Here is a 15,509-nt window from a genome sequence, read left to right as displayed (position 1 = left end):
CACCGAACCACCGAACCACCCAATCAGCCAATTGGACTTTTCTCGAAGCGTGTTTCCACTGTACTGTTTTGATTCCAGAACATGCAACCACTGCAATCTTTATAGGTTTTTGTAACGACATTTTCCCTGGACTTTGAGGCCGCACGAGATGGATTTGTGAATCGCTTCTAGTCATCCGGCGAATGGGAGCTGTGCCTCCAGATGCATCGAGAATCCATCCCGTGATTCCTGCTCTGTGCACCTGATTCACCAGCAGATGGAAAACAAATTTATTTACTTATCCGCTTTATCGCTCTCATATTATCAGCATGATGCGGTATTTTTTCCGCAGACTTCGCGGAAACTTTTGTCACGAGCAGCATGACGCTTAAACAGCCTCGGGTTTTCGCTCAGATTAAAGTGGTGCTATATGAGGATTAAGGGGCGTGACTCCGCCTAGGCAACAGATTTCCCTGCTGCTGTTACATATATGCAGCTCACTGGAGCAGAGTGGATATTTCCAGGGGAATTCCGCGGAAAGGAAACACTATAGTAATGGCATATTCCCAGCTTATCAGTCATTCATATAGGCACGATATCCGATTGAGTTCCAGCTAACGCGAACCGGATCGACTTCCCTGTGATTTCATTGGTAAAGCTCTTGAAATACCATATCCCTTAGAAGTTGCTGACTCGACAGCTAAAGGTATTTAGGGTTAATACATTTAAAGAAAACTGTTGCGAAAGTTCTTTTTGTTTGAACTCAAGAATTGATAATCGCATTTCAAAATACTGTGAAATACTATAAAACAAAGGATTTTTCATTATGACTGTTTCGAAAATTGCTGTCTTATCAGCACTCGCAGTCCGGATGTGCAGAAACCAAGGCGGGATATTATCCGTTTCGGTTTAACCGCAAAACGACCTTCAACCCGTCGTGCTGATTACATTAGCGAGAACAGCAATCGAGCCCCTAAAACGTAGTTATATTATATAGTATTATCGTGCCACTTCCCGCCGATCCTCTCCGTCGAATGTATTTCACCATGGGCATTATAATTAGCGTTGAAATTTGCAGCGATACGTCGAGGGGGCTCGATAAGTAGCTCGTCTTTCTTTGCATTCTGAGCGCCTGACCTCCAAAACGAAAAAAAAAAAGGAAACTTTCACCCAGAATCAAGAAAAATAGAAGTCCCAACCGAATAACAACTCTCTTTTGCGTATTTGATTTTTAGTAGAATTTTATAATTTTATTTCTTTTTAGTATGTTGTTTGTTTGTTTTTCTTTTCTTGTTGATTTTTTTGCATTGGTCTGCATCAAATTCTTGTTTTGTTTTCTTAGAGCTCATTATGTTCACTATATCACGTGGCCTTACGAATAGTTTTTTGTGTGTGTGTTTATAAATATAATTATTCTTTGATTAGACTTAAGGCGAGAGAAAATCCTAGGCGACTATGGTACAAAATCTACGTTTAAATGGAGATGTACAAACTAAATGTAAGAGTTATGTTTTGCGTTTTATCTTTTTCATAAAAAGTATTTCAGCTTTTCAAGTGTTTTTCGTGTGATTTTCTTTATCGAGTGTGTGTGTGTGAGTGTGTGTGTGTGTGTTTGTGGAAGACTTTTGCTGATTTGCTGTTATTCAAAGAGTAATACATGATACATGAGGCAATTCAACACCAAGTACTTGGACTGAGGTAGTTTGGCGATGTCCTGGTAGAATACCGTTCTCGAATCGATTACATAATAATAATAAATAAGTTATAACAACGAGTGTGTGTGTGTGTTGGTGTGTTTGATGGAGATCCCTAACCTCGCTGATGGATTTCCAGGGAAACCGACGAAGTGGAGGATCCTTTAAGGATTCGCATGTTTGCGGCACTTCAAAGCAACATTTGCGTTATCCCGGCGAATGAGGTGAAATGTCAACGCGCATGCGCACAACAACGCCTGCGCATGTGTGTGTGTAGGTGTATAGGTGAGTTAGGATGAGTGTGTGTGTGTGAGTTCCGGGGGGATCAGTCTTAAAAGCGGGAGATTCACTGGCGGGGCTTTCGAAGGGAGAGCCTCTACCAGGGCCGCCAGGGCTGCTCCTCCTCCTTGATCTGCTTCTTGATCACCAGCGACAGCGGCTGCTGCTCCATGGGCACGCGCTGGATGACCGACGGCTTGATGTCCATCGGCTCGTAGCTGGAGTTGGCCGGCGAGGGCGGGGCGTAGCTGCAGCTGCTGCTGCTCCCGGGCGCCGACTCGTATCCGGCGGAGGAGTGCGAGCTGGCGGATCCGGTGCTGGCGGTCCGCTGTGGCATGGACACAACCATCTGCTGCTGCTGCTGCTGGACCGCTGCTGCTGCCGCCGCTGCTGCTGCGACGGCGAGTTGCTGCTGCTGCTGCTGGTGCTGCTGCTGCTGCTGGTGTTGCAGCAACTGCTGCTGCTGCTGTTGCGGCAGGCTCTGGGGCAACACGAGGGCAATGCTGCCGTTGGGCAGCTTGGTGGGGATCACCTGCATGCCGTTGGGCAGGAAGAACCCGCTGGCCGTCTGCTGGATCTGGCCGAAAAGGTAGGGGGCCGCCGCCTGGCTCTGCTGGCTGTCCTGCTCCGGGGAGCTGGGCGGCGAGGGGAGCATCTGGGCGTGGATGGACTGCTGCTGCTGCTGCTGCTGGCGCTGCTGCTGGTGCAGCTCGGTCTTCACGCCGTTGATGCAGTTGCTCAGGTGCTGCAGCAGGCGGCGCCGCTGGGCGGGATCGATGCCGGGGAAGCGGCTAACCTCGTTCACGCAGTCGGCAAAGCCGGCCTTGAATTTGTTGACGATCTTCGGATCGGCGGCCTGTTGCATGGCGGCCTGCTGGCGCTGCAGCTCCTGCAGGTGCTTCACTGTCTTCTCGAGAATGTCGGCCTTTTCCAATTTGGAGTGGCGAGCCGGCTAAAAGTAGAGAGAAAATAATTGTGAAATTAGTTTAAGTTGAAAAGTTTTTATTTCAAGAAAAATAAAAAAATATATGCTTTAAAAAATTTATATTTTAGAAAGTTAATCAGTTTGAATTCAATGTTTTCTGAGAATTGTATTTATTTTTTTAAATTATTTACTTTGTTGTATTTATTCTGTTTAATTAACTACTTGTTTCCAGCTTCCCTTTTATTAACTTTTAATTTGTTGTAAAAAATACTTACGTCTTTTTTGGTGGCATCCAGGATGAGAGTCTTGAGCTCGTTGAGACAGTTGTTAATGCGGGCGCGTCGGCGTTTCTCCATGATGGGCTTGTTCGACTGCAAGAGGCAAGAAAAAGGAAAAAAACGGCGATTAGTCACGGCTTTTGCATGGCTAATTTGACCTCATGCAGCGACCCAAAAATAGAGGAAGCTGCATGGGTCTTCGATCGGATGGAGATTGGGGGGACTTGGGGGACTGGGGAACGGATTGACTGGCTGGCGGCCAAATTTAGTCGCACGGCGCGTGCTCTATTTATAGCGCCACTCAGGCGAGGCGATCTTAAAAATAGTTTGGCGGCTATAAATTACAGGCGGTGGCTATAATTAAATCGCCCAGGTACGACGAGAGCGGCAAGGTCAGAGAGCGGGAAATTCGAAGATGCCAAGAAGCCAAGAAGCGCCTAGGCCCAAAAATCTCTAGGGGGCACCGGCCAAATTTGGCAACGGATGAAGTCAGCTTTGCGCTTGGCCAAATCCAAATCGAAAACCCAAATCGAAGTGAACCGGTTGGCCAAAAGCGGCGGCTGATGACCGACAATTGCAGCGACCACGCGACGCACGCGCCAAATGGAAGCCAAAAGCGGGGAGCTGGTGGGCAGCTCCGCCAGCCAATTTTGGGCGGCACTCATGAATGGATCGAGTATTGTAGTAGGTATATGCCATATAGTAAATGCCACCAACGCGTCGCGCGATTAATTCGCTTTGTGTTGGCGCGCCGACGGCGTCTGTTTTTGGTTTTGGTCTGGCTTGGAGTGAGTGTTTTAGCCGCATGTGGGAGATGGCTAAAAAGGAAATGCATTTGGGCACCGGGATTGATGGGGCCGCAACGCGTCGCCCACAAGGCGTTTGGAAATCAATTCGAGCTCGAAGTGGTTGGCTCTCGTTTAAGGGAATTCTCGGTTTATTTAATCCATTTTTTTCCGGGAATATTTGACTGCTGATTTAATCCATTGGAGGCCCCCCTCTTTCAGATTTTTTTCTTTTTTTTTTTTGGGGAAGACACTTACCCGACGGTCACTTTTGAGCGGCGTCTCCTTGAGCTGGGCCGGAACAACGGCGGTACCCAGAACGTTGGTCATGTTGGCTGCGGTAACGCCGGTAACCATTTCGGTCAGAAATTGTTTCTTGAGTTTGAGGCACAGTTTGGTTTTCACTTTGGCAGCAAATTTGGCTTTGCTGCGCTCTATTTGCGAGTTCACTGTTCTTTTGGTAGATTTACTTATTCAAGTTCACTTGGTGGTTTCACTTTCGCGCAGCGTTCGCTGAGAATCACGTAAAACGCTGGGAGTTCTCTTGCTTTTGGTTGCGGGTTTTCAGATTTCTTTTTCGATGGCGGAGCTAAAAGAACCGCACGCTGCGAAATACGGCAAACGAATGAGCAGCAGGTTCTGGCTGCAGTGCGATTAAAAGACCGAAGCGACTCGGCACGAAGCGGAAGATCGATCGTTCGGCTGCTCGGGAATATATATATGCGTGTGTGTGTGCGAGTGGCTATATATATATTACTGGGTCTGGGACTTGGCGGAGCGTAGCGGGACTACCTTATCGCTGGGCTCTCGGCGGACGACTGACGATTGATCGACAGGTTCGCTGGCTAAATCGCTGCTGCGAGACGCGAGCGTGAGCCACACGACCGCACACACACAAAGCCACCAGGCATTATCGGCTACCTAGCGAAGGTGTGCGAGTATGTGTGTGTGCTACCTGCCCGCTGGTGTTCGTGAGCGGTACCTAAGCGTCGTACGTCCACCCCGCGCGTTACTCATACGCCCCCTTGACGGCCGCAAAACGGGCATTTCTTCCTTTTTGGAAATCACACTGCGAAAGCCCCACTGGCGATCGCTCGCTTCTTTCGGCGAGACGAGGGATTCACAAGAGGCTGTGGTTCCGATGTGGTGCGGTCCCCGGTCTCCGGTGGTTCAGCGCTTGTACCACTGCCGCCGATCCACTGAGTCACCGACTTATGCGGCCAACGCGGCGACAAAGTCCCATAGAAGGTGAAAATAGCTGGCGATATGACGCCACCCCAGTGCGACAGGTTCGGAGATATATATTTCGTTGTTTTTTTTTTTTTTCTGTTTCGCTTTTTTTAGCTGTTTGTTCGGGGGTCGCTAAACAGTAAACAAGATCACAAGGTTGCGCGCACGCCAGGCGGAAGTGGGTGGTTTTGGGTGGCCTACACCCATCCCCCTCCCCCTTTTTCCAGACTATTCACCCGGGGTATGTAGACTAGACTCATTTCCCATGCCGTGCGCCGCAATTAAGTGAAGGTCGCCCTTTTGGTTTTTGATCGACGAGCTAAATGAAATGGAAATCGTTATGAGCAAGGCTGCCGTGGATCACACGTGCGCCGCCCGACGCTTAGATTCAGTTTGATGGCTTCTACGTGCATCGCTGGATTTTCACGTTTTTCGCTTTTTTTCCCCTCTTTCGGCATAATGACTTATCGAAGGTTGGCTGTAATTACACGCCACTACAAGGAAAAGTTGGCTGGCAGCAAGTCGGACAAGAATAACCATTCATTCATCGAAAGAAACTTGGGGAAATGCTCTGGCCAGAACAAGGGAATCTAAAGCAGGAAATTGGATTTTAATTATTAAGTATAAGGTTCAGGTGGAAGAAAATCAGTGAATGTGGAGATGATAGATAATGGGCTTTAAGTATAGTTATAAATTAGGGGAATGACGCACTTCGAGAGGAAAGTGAAATTTTAAGTAACTGCTTGGGCTCCTAATTATTCCTAAAATATTGTTATAGTTCTGAGAACTAATAATCTTTGTCTAAAAAGTTTAGTGGATAATTATATAGTTAAGGATGAGAGCAGTCATATGATTTGACAGATATTTGGCTTACATGATCTACTATGGGTAAATGACGTTGGTTTTGAGGTTTAGGGGGAAAATTTGTGAAAACCGTATAACAAATTCAACTGCTTATTATTTGCAAAGTACGTCATCGAATTTTCTGAAAACTGAGAATCTTTAACCACAACTTAATAGATGATTATTCTGGGGCATTTACCAATTTTTATGTTTGCTCTTGGTCAACAGATAGAAAATTAAGAATATTTAGCTGGAAATGCCGTCTACTAATTAAAATGACTTTGAAGCAGATGAGTCAAGGCAGTTCACAGATATTTGAGAAAAAAAGATATGAGTCTGCAAAGAAAATTAAATTAGTATTTCTAGGAATTGATAAGACTTCATTCAAAAGTGAAAAATAACAGTTTTGGTTTCCTTTAGGAAAAACCACCAAGGCGTTTTTCAACTATGCATGCTTAACGATTTGTGAAATCCACAAATATTTGGGGAATTTCTGACATTTCTGGGGGCCGTCTAGTGTTGTGGTGTTGTGCGTTTTGTGGTCGCACGAGAAGGTTGTTGTTGTGCCGAGAAGTCGGCAATATGGCATTATGGCAATATATATACAGGCGGACGTCGACAACACCTTCGCGTTCCAATTACAATTTGGCAACCGATCAAAAGGCGGCCCGCCCGCGGTCAGCGTCGGCAGAGGCGGCGGCTGCGGCTGCGGCTGCGGCAGAGGGCAGCGGCAGTGGCGGTGGCGGTGGCAGAGGCGGCACTTGTGCATGCCAATTTAATTGCAACAAAACAAAAAATAAACGAAAAAACAAAATAAACAAAACGAGAGATCGGAAAACGTTGGCGGCGTTTTACATCATGCTCGCTGGCCAAAAACAGCCAAAGGTGTGGATGTATCTCACGGATACAATGCTAAAGATACAAATACATTTACAGACACATTCGCAGTTGTTTGTGCGCTGAACGCCCAATTTGACGCTCCATTGTTGTTGTTTTTTTGGCGGACCCGATCACATGCAGCGTCTAAAATAAACTGTGGCAAAAATTTATAGTCGAAAGGCGCAAGCACACAGAAATGTGCGCATTGCTAATTGCGTTTAAATTTAGACAGCGCCAGATCCCCCAAAGTCGCCCCCCGTAATCCCTGGGAGCCCTCAAATTTTTTTTGGTAATGATCGGTGATCGCAGAATTTGGCTAACAGCGACGTCGCGACTTTTAACAGCGACAGAATCACCCACGCGCCGCTTTTAAGTCACTTAGTCCGCAACAGCAGCATGTAACTAAAAATAACAGAGCTGGGTGTTGGGTGAAAGGGGAGGGGGAGCCACTGTTATGTGAGAGAGTGAGTGAGAGAGAGCGAGAGCGGAGGCTCCATGGCCGCGGCGAAAATAAATTTCTAGCCGCGCACGCCACTCTCGCGATTAAAACGCCATAAAAATCGCCAACGCTGTTAAAAACGCGCGCCACATTTGCGCGATCACTTGCTTTTGCACTGGGGGAAAATGTTATTAAGTGTGGTATTGTCCAGGTAAGATTTTAGTCTTGTATTATCTATGAAGATATAAATGTTGATATAAAAAATGAAATGAAAATGTAAAGTCATTGAAAAAGGTAGAGTTCACATTAAATTACTTATGAAAAAGCACTTCATTATTGTATTTTAATCGTTAGACAGATATGTAAAAATACAACGAATGGAATATCTAGGCGAAGGTTAGATAAATATTATATAGAACAATTAATCTTAAAGTAGAGAACGTAGCAATTGACCTAGTAAGCTGAAACACTTAACAATAAATACTTTACTTCAGATTATGCAAATTCAACAGATTGTAATGACATAATATTGGATCTCAAAATTTTCTGTGAGTATTCTGGGGCTGTTGTTGTTGCAGCTTATGGCGCTGTAAATTTTGGCAAGCCCGAGTGGGTGGATAACAGACCGGGGAAGTGAGATAGAGAGAGAGGGAGAGAAGCAGAATGCGTGCGAGTGGGCCGGCACTCGAATTTGTTCCCCCACATTGCGCCGCAACGTATTGTGCAAAGTATTTTATTACTCATTAAGCGTAACGACGCATTTTGCCCAGAATTTCATTTTCGGGAAGGGAGGGCACTGTTAGAGGGGGTCGGCTGGGTGGGGTATCTTTTCGTTGCTTTTTTTTTCGTGCGGCAGAAGGCTTAATTTTTCGACACAAACGTCAGCAAATACCCGACGACAGACATTCTAAATTTAGCAACAGGTAAAAAAACAATGCAAAAATACACTTTTCTCCTCTTCTTCTCGAGGCTGTTGTCTTCGTTTCGTTTTGCGTTTGTTTTTGTGTCGAATTTGTATTTTTTTAGGTTGGGTGGCTGAGCGACTTTATAAGGGCAAAACGAAGGAATCGCGTGATGCGGAAAACGAATAACTGAAAAAAGGGGGCTGTTCAAACGGGTTTAATGCTTAGTGGGATCTAACAGTAAAAATAATGAAAACAATGAACTTTTTGGGTAAAGGAAGCGGATTTGGAAACTCACAGTATATTATTATCCTAACCGTATTTTTGATTTGTTAGGCTTAACTGTATTTTAAATGTATTATAAAACGTTATTTTTTGTGCTTGAGGAAAAGGTTATATAAAAGATCTAAATATTCAAAGAAACTTATTGTTTTGCGTGAGCTTACTTTATTTAAAAATAAATACAATCAAATTCAGTTTGTGCAAGTTTTTGCCTTAAGGGGGGGGTAAGGTTTTAAAGGCCAAAAAAAGGGCCATGTTTGATTTTTGTTTTGCGGCGAAATGAGTAAATTTATTTTATTGAGCTTAATTACATGTTATTGTTTAACTTTTGAAGAGTATTAGAAAAAAAAAATTATTAAAAAATATTAAGAAATACGCCTGTGGCGGTTAATCTTCCGAAGCGCCCAAAGAAAAAGTTGTTTTGCGGTGAACATCATAAGGCGTTAACGGATCATCTTAAAAATAAAATGTGATATGCGTTGTAAAGATAATGAATTTCCCGAGGTAATCAGGAAGAGATTTTTTTAAATTTATTTTTTGTCTATTTTTGGGAGCACTTGAAAGTAAAAAGTGCGATTTTAGCTTAAAAAATCGCTGTTAATTTATTTTTTAAAAATAGAAAAAAATTAAAAATTAAAAAAATCTCTTCCTGATTACCTGCGGATTTATGTTGAGAATTTGTGTTAAAAATTTAAAAAGGATCGGATCAGTAGATTTTGAGTTCTGATGTTCACCGACTTTCAAAATAGCGTCTTCGGCAAAATCGATTCAAAGTATTTTTATACGTGAAAATACGTCTAAATACGGTTGTTTAAAACGCTGTAACTCTGTTAGTTTGACTTTAATTGACTCAAAATTTCTACACAATGTTCTCGACACATTGGTCATTCAGAAAAAAAATAAAAAAAAAAAAATGTAAAAAAAATGTTTAAAACCTTACCCCCCCTTAAGTATTTGAAAAGAGAGCAACAACTAATCCCCTTCGGATGGGTCTACCTTTAATGACTTTTGGATCCGCTCTTTGCCGGCTCAGCCGGTTAATTTACTGGTGAAATCCCGAAGACCAGACTTGACTTTTCGACTGCTGGCCAAGTGCTGAACAAAGTGCAGTTCTCTGTGCCTTTGCCTTTGGTATTTGGTAAATATTGGAGTTTTTCCAAAAGTTAAGTCCGGCAATCCTTTCGCTGGAAGTGAAGTCCCCCGCCCACCGCCTTCGTCTGATATCCCAAGATTTTCCGATGACGCCCATCGGTGCTACTGCATCCTTAACCCGTCCTCGGAACAGTAGCCGGATGGCTTTTAGCAGGGCCAACGCCTCCTTGAAAAGAGGAAAGGGGTTCCGATTTAAGCCATGTCCTGGTATCGGTGGCTTAGATGCGACCGCGTTAATTAAATCGCCTTAGACACGCTCGCCCCCGATCGTGGCCGAAAAAGGGTTCAGGATCGCCGCGGAAAGGATTAGAGATGCAGTGGGCGAGCAGGTAGAGTTGCAGCGGGTTTCCACGCTTTCTATTAACAGGATGATCATGCCCATCAAAGGGCTAAAACCACACACCCATAAAACCGAGTGTGCAACAATGCCACTGCGCGTGTGCAACGCTCTCCCCGGACAACTCTTCCCAATCCAATACCCTTTGGCCAATACCCTTCGGTGTCTCAACCCCGTTTATTGCACCCTTTTGCCACTCTTTCTTTTTTACCTAGCAATTGCTGTTGCAATGGCTATGGCAATGGCAATGGCATTCCTTCGCGACTGAGTCGCCGTGACGTTGTTTGTTTATTTGCCATAAAAGGATTATGGGCGTGGTGGGTGCAGGTATATCTGTGTCTCTTTCCCACTGGGTTTCAGCCAACTCGCACGCCTCTCCTGGCCAAGTTAACCCGTTCAAAGTTGAGTTTGGAAAAATATTTTTTTAGCTCGAGAGAAATATACATGCTTTTCAACCAAGTACATACTCGAACTCACTTCTGGTTGTTTTTTACTTTGTAACTTCCTGGTACTGGCACTTAAGTTTTCCCTTTTTTATTCCTGCTCGTCCCTCATCATTTTCTCTAAAAAAGTCAACTCGCCTCCATAAAGAAACAACAAATGCCAAGCAAACGGTTACATGGCATTGCGTAAAAAACGAACGCAGTTCCCTGAATTCGCCAAAATAAATTGACAACAAATTGCATAAAAAATGATTTCCTCGCATTTACGAGTTCGGCTAAAAAACGCGTCAGGAGGAACGATAGAAAAAACATCCTTAGATGGCGGGTGGCTCAAGGTGAGAGGATAGATGGATGGGTTCGCAGCATGCAGAAGGATTTTATGGTTTTATTTAGGGTTATTCGACGGCAGAGGGCCTTCAATGTCAAATCAATTGGCGGGCAAACGTCAAACTCGGCGGACAGGTAAGGATCAAGGATCGAGAATCAGAGAATCGGGAATCGGGATTCGAGAATCGAGGATCGGGTGGAAAGAGTAGAAAGAGTGGAAAGAGTTCGCTGCGGATTTTACCTACGCCGAATGAGTCTCGCGCCGAAAGAGGTTCTCTCGGGTTAGAGTTTAGAGTTTCCACGGATTAGCCCTCTCTGTTCGCAACAAGGGTTTTACGATCCACCAAAACTAATGTCCTCGATGGCCTTGATGGCTAATACCGTCTTGCCGCTGCCGCTGATGCCGCTGCCTGATTCGCAAAGAGTTTTTACGACACGCCATGCCACGCACCCAGGCAACTCAACCCAGCCCAACCCAACCCATCCCGTCCCCTTTCCCTCCCTCCTTCTACTATATGTTCCTCTGCCTCCTGATTACGAATCCTTGCCAATTTCCGGGAATATCATTTCGCCAACGCCAGAGGGCGCTCTGCATAAATTTGGCTAATCGAGGCACCTAAAACGCCGAAAAAAGAGGAGCTCAAACGAAGCCGCCTAATGCTGAAATGAAATTCGGCTGCCCGGCGAAACTTGTTGAGTTAATTATGTGGGGACTAATTCGACGGCCTCTGATTGGGGGCACCGTTAGGAGGCAGCTGCTATCTACATAAATATTTCCCTAATGACAGGATGTGTTTGGCAGTATTAAAAAGAAAAAACGAGGGAAGAGAGTGAAAAAAGACAGAAAGGCTGAAGACAGAAAGAGTTCCCACCGAGTGGGCGTTCTGCTTGGTAGCTGAAACAGAAACACAAAAATGCAAAAATGCCATTAAAACGGGCTGGCGGACTCAGCGAGAACAAAGGCAATCGAGTGCCGAACTGAACTGCAGTAAACTGAACTGAACTCAACTGCAGAAGTGCACGCCGATCGATGTATATAGATGATCGTCAGTCGTCTTGCGCGTCGTTGAGGTGCTAAAAATGTTTTACGAGTCTCAACAAATCGTGACCAGACCCAGACACGGACGCTACAAGCACCCAGCAACCAGCACCCAAGCACCAAGCAAGCCATCCGCACCAGACTTCAGACCTCAGACTCCAGGTACCAGATTCCAGGTCCCATATCCCAGGCTCAGGAAAGCGCTCTCCCACCAGCAGCGCCTCGAGGAAGGTGTCGAGGCTCTATCTAAAATGGCCCACTTAAATATAGAAGAACGAACTGGGAATACCTTAAAGGAATTTTATACTTACTCTGTTTGAAAATGAATCAGAATTAAACTCACGAAATCATTTTATAGGCATATTTACCATACCTCAGTTCAACTTTATATTAATTTCAGGAGGCGGTGACTGAAATAGTTGTACAAGCTTTATAGTTGTTATAAAATTTTTCAAATTATATAGTATTAAACCATATTTAAAGTAATAAATCAATATAGATAGATAGATATATGGTTTGTAGATGAAAAAATATTTAATCCACATTGATTCATTTTTGAAAACGTTACAAGACCGGAATTAACTTAACTTTAAATCGTAATTCTAAACCTTTTCGTTAAAAACTCAGCCTATTCCCAATTGAACATGTTTTCTGGAAACCCCTTATATAGAAGGGTATATCCTGCCCCCTACAAGGTAATCGCGTGCAGGAGGAGCAGAGACTCGGGAGCTCCACGGCACCGGCAACTCAGACAAACGATCAGCCAGGCGAACCGAGGAACGAACGACGACAATCACAGAAGGCAGCCTCAAAGAAATCGGCTCTGGCATCGATCATAAACGCGCGGGGAGTTGAAGGGTCAAGAGCGGGGAGGGGGGACAGAGGAAAGGGGGAAAGGGAAGGGGGAGGAACCACCAAGTCGTGGCCGGCGTTGCATGCACTATTGAACTTTCTGAATGAAAACCGACAGGCTCTCGAGCAGAATCAGCAGCAAAAGGAAAAGCAGCCGCAGCCACAGCAGCAGATCCGCAAAAAGTCGGGGCGTTGAGCCAAGAGGCAAGTTGTAATTTACACTCGCTGCACCACTGGGGTGGTGTGGTGTGGTGGTGCTCCGCGAGCAGAAGGGTCGAGTGGTGCCAGGCAGAACAGAGTAGCTGCATCTCGATCCCCATTCCCATTCCCATTCCCCATCCACTCAGCGGGCAGCTTGTCACGGCGGTGGCGTTGGAGGTTCGCCGAGATCATGCCCAGCGATTACCTAAACGCACACAGAGACCAGGGACCAGCGACCAGGGAGCCTGAGCCGAGTCCAGATCCTTGAGCCTCCGCTGCTGCTGCTGCCGCTGCTGCATAAATTATATTGCGGGGAGCGGGCAGGGAAGGAGCCACCTTGGTGGGGCACCGCGAATGCTGACCAACCGGTCCAACCGTCTGCATCTGAATCCGAATCGTCTGGCACACTTATTGCGCAAAATGCGCGCTCCACGAAGCATGGCCATCTCGCTTGGGGTCCCAAAAGTGCACAGAGAAAAAAGTCTGTTTTTTATAAGTTAAGAACACTAAAAACACACTTAAATACAAAGCCATGCATTTTACAAATATATATTCCACTATATTAAGATTAATTACTTTGTTTTCTAAAAGATAATAAACATTTAAAACGGAGTGTAAGTTTGTAATCGTAGTCGTAAGAATCTATAATTAAACTTATTTAAATAAAAAATAAATTAAACTTATTCTAAATAATATACAAATTTGAATTTTAGGTTAATCTTTCGAATTGCTAAAACATTAGCTTCTAACACAATTTATCTCAGTAATACTTTTAGAGTGGTTTTAACACGATAAATTTCTTTTTTTATTTATCAGATTTTTTTGCTCAGTGCATACAGGGATGGGGAAGTGGGGCAGGGGCCATTCGGGAGCTGCAGAGCTGAAACATTTGAGGCTGGCGAGCGATCGTCGCGCCGGCGCATTGTTTTCATTTTATGGAGATTAACATTGCTGCGTCTGCCACCCGTCCGTGGATCCACCCCCCTGCCACCCCACCCCTCTCCCCACCCCTCCCCTCTCCCCACCCCCTCCCAATCGCCACTCGGATATCAGCATCTCCGACAAGCATCCGCTGCAATAAACTCTTTTTGTGTTCTGCTCCCCTGCCCGATTTTACTTGTTTTTCATTTCGGCAAGTCACGACCCGCGTAATGAGCTATATGGCGAGTGCAGGGAGGAGGGGTAGCAGAATTGGAGGGGAGGGGGCCAGTCAGGGTCCAATCTTCGCTTTGTCTTCCCCCGAAAAAGGAAGTCGCACCACCGAGAAAATGTTAATTTTTCTTATTGAGCAATGCGGCGATAATTAACCTCGTTAGTTACATAGATGGAAAATGCCGAAATCAAGCAGAAAATGGAAATACAATTTATGAAGGCAATCAAAAGTCGGCTGGTTTTAACTTGGGAATTATGTGCTTCAATGAGTTGTTAAATTTTGGAATTTATGAAAATAATCTTTGGTCGGACACGATTTGTGCAACTTATAATTTAGATCTAAGGGGAACAAGTTTGCAGATCATAATTGAAATGTAAACATTTTGTTCGTTGCAACTTTCGGTTTCATTTTTTCCACAAATTTGGTTTTTACTTCTTTCCAAAAATGAATCCTATGAACTATAGAGTTTTTCCTTCTAAGACAGATTAACTTTTGGGTTAGGAAATACTTTATGATTTCTTTTGTACGTTGTAAAATTTCTCTAAAAAACCGCTGCGTGAAATGTCCGCAAACCCTTTTCCTTGTTCCGATAAAAAACCGTATTTGACTTTTTGGCTTTTCGACTTAAAAACATAGGATATCCTCCTTTATCTATCGCTGCCAATTAACACCAAGGTTGCGAGCCGTTTTTTAAGCCTTTTGCCAAATCAAAAAAGGGGAAAATTCCGGGAAGCCCAATAAATTCCTCCTAAACCCTTGCAATTTGGCAAATAAACATTGCTCTTCTAAAAAACAGCAGACCTATAAAATCGTCTAAAAAATCGCTTCGAGCTTCCCGGAATTCGGTAAAAAATTTTATTGTTCCAGACGGATTTTACAGCCCGCGAAGAAGGCCGAAAAGAGTTGACACCGAGGTGAACTGAGCGGGTCAGAGGAGAGCAGAGCAGAAAGGCTTAAAAAACGGACGGAGGTCGTAAAACCCGTTGAGATCGTAAAATAAAAAACAGCGAGCCCGGGTCGAAATTCGCCACAAAGGACTCGACAATCGCCACCACAAAAGGATGCAACCCTCTGGCGAAAAAAGGAGTTGCAACAACCGCAACAATGGGCAAAGGCTTGTCGCGGGTTAAAAAACGAAAGTCAACTGGCTGGCGAAACAATGAAGGATCGTGCGAAGGATCTCGTGGCAAGGACAATCCGTTTGGCATGCGTTTTGGCCAGAGAGAGAGTCAGAATCGGAATCGAAATCGCATTCGCATTCGGGTTAGAGGAAAAGTCGTAAAATTGCGAGCGTGTGCGCGAAGGGTCCAAGGTTGCGAAAGGATGTGTCCGGCTTAATCCTTGCACATTTCCCTTTCACCGTATTCCAGCCAAGCCTGGCAGTGTTTGCTAATATTTTGATTTCGAAACTAAACAATACGCCCACTGGCATCTGAACTGAACCGGGTTCAGGTCGCTGCGAAGGGCTTACTGGAAGGATTAGCCGCGTT

At 44.9% G+C, this 15,509-nt stretch overlaps 1 protein-coding gene across 1 annotated transcript; it reads right to left on the bottom strand.

The window, feature by feature from the left end:
- Positions 1-1,225: 1,225 nt before the first annotated feature.
- LOC108089054 (protein hairy) lies at positions 1,226-4,760 on the bottom strand. The gene is made up of 3 exons (XM_017187163.2): positions 4,199-4,760; positions 3,153-3,248; positions 1,226-2,904 (listed from the first exon to the last, which is right to left on the bottom strand). Exons 1-3 carry the CDS (start codon positions 4,295-4,297, stop codon positions 2,050-2,052), a joined length of 1,050 nt encoding a protein of 349 aa, XP_017042652.1. The 5' UTR covers positions 4,298-4,760; the 3' UTR covers positions 1,226-2,049.
- Positions 4,761-15,509: the final 10,749 nt, after the last annotated feature.

Source organism: Drosophila ficusphila, unplaced genomic scaffold (assembly GCF_018152265.1).
Source record: "Drosophila ficusphila isolate 14025-0441.05 unplaced genomic scaffold, ASM1815226v1 contig_106, whole genome shotgun sequence".
NCBI classification, from domain to species: Eukaryota; Metazoa; Arthropoda; class Insecta; order Diptera; family Drosophilidae; genus Drosophila; species Drosophila ficusphila.
This window is presented reverse-complemented; position numbering and strand designations above follow the sequence as displayed.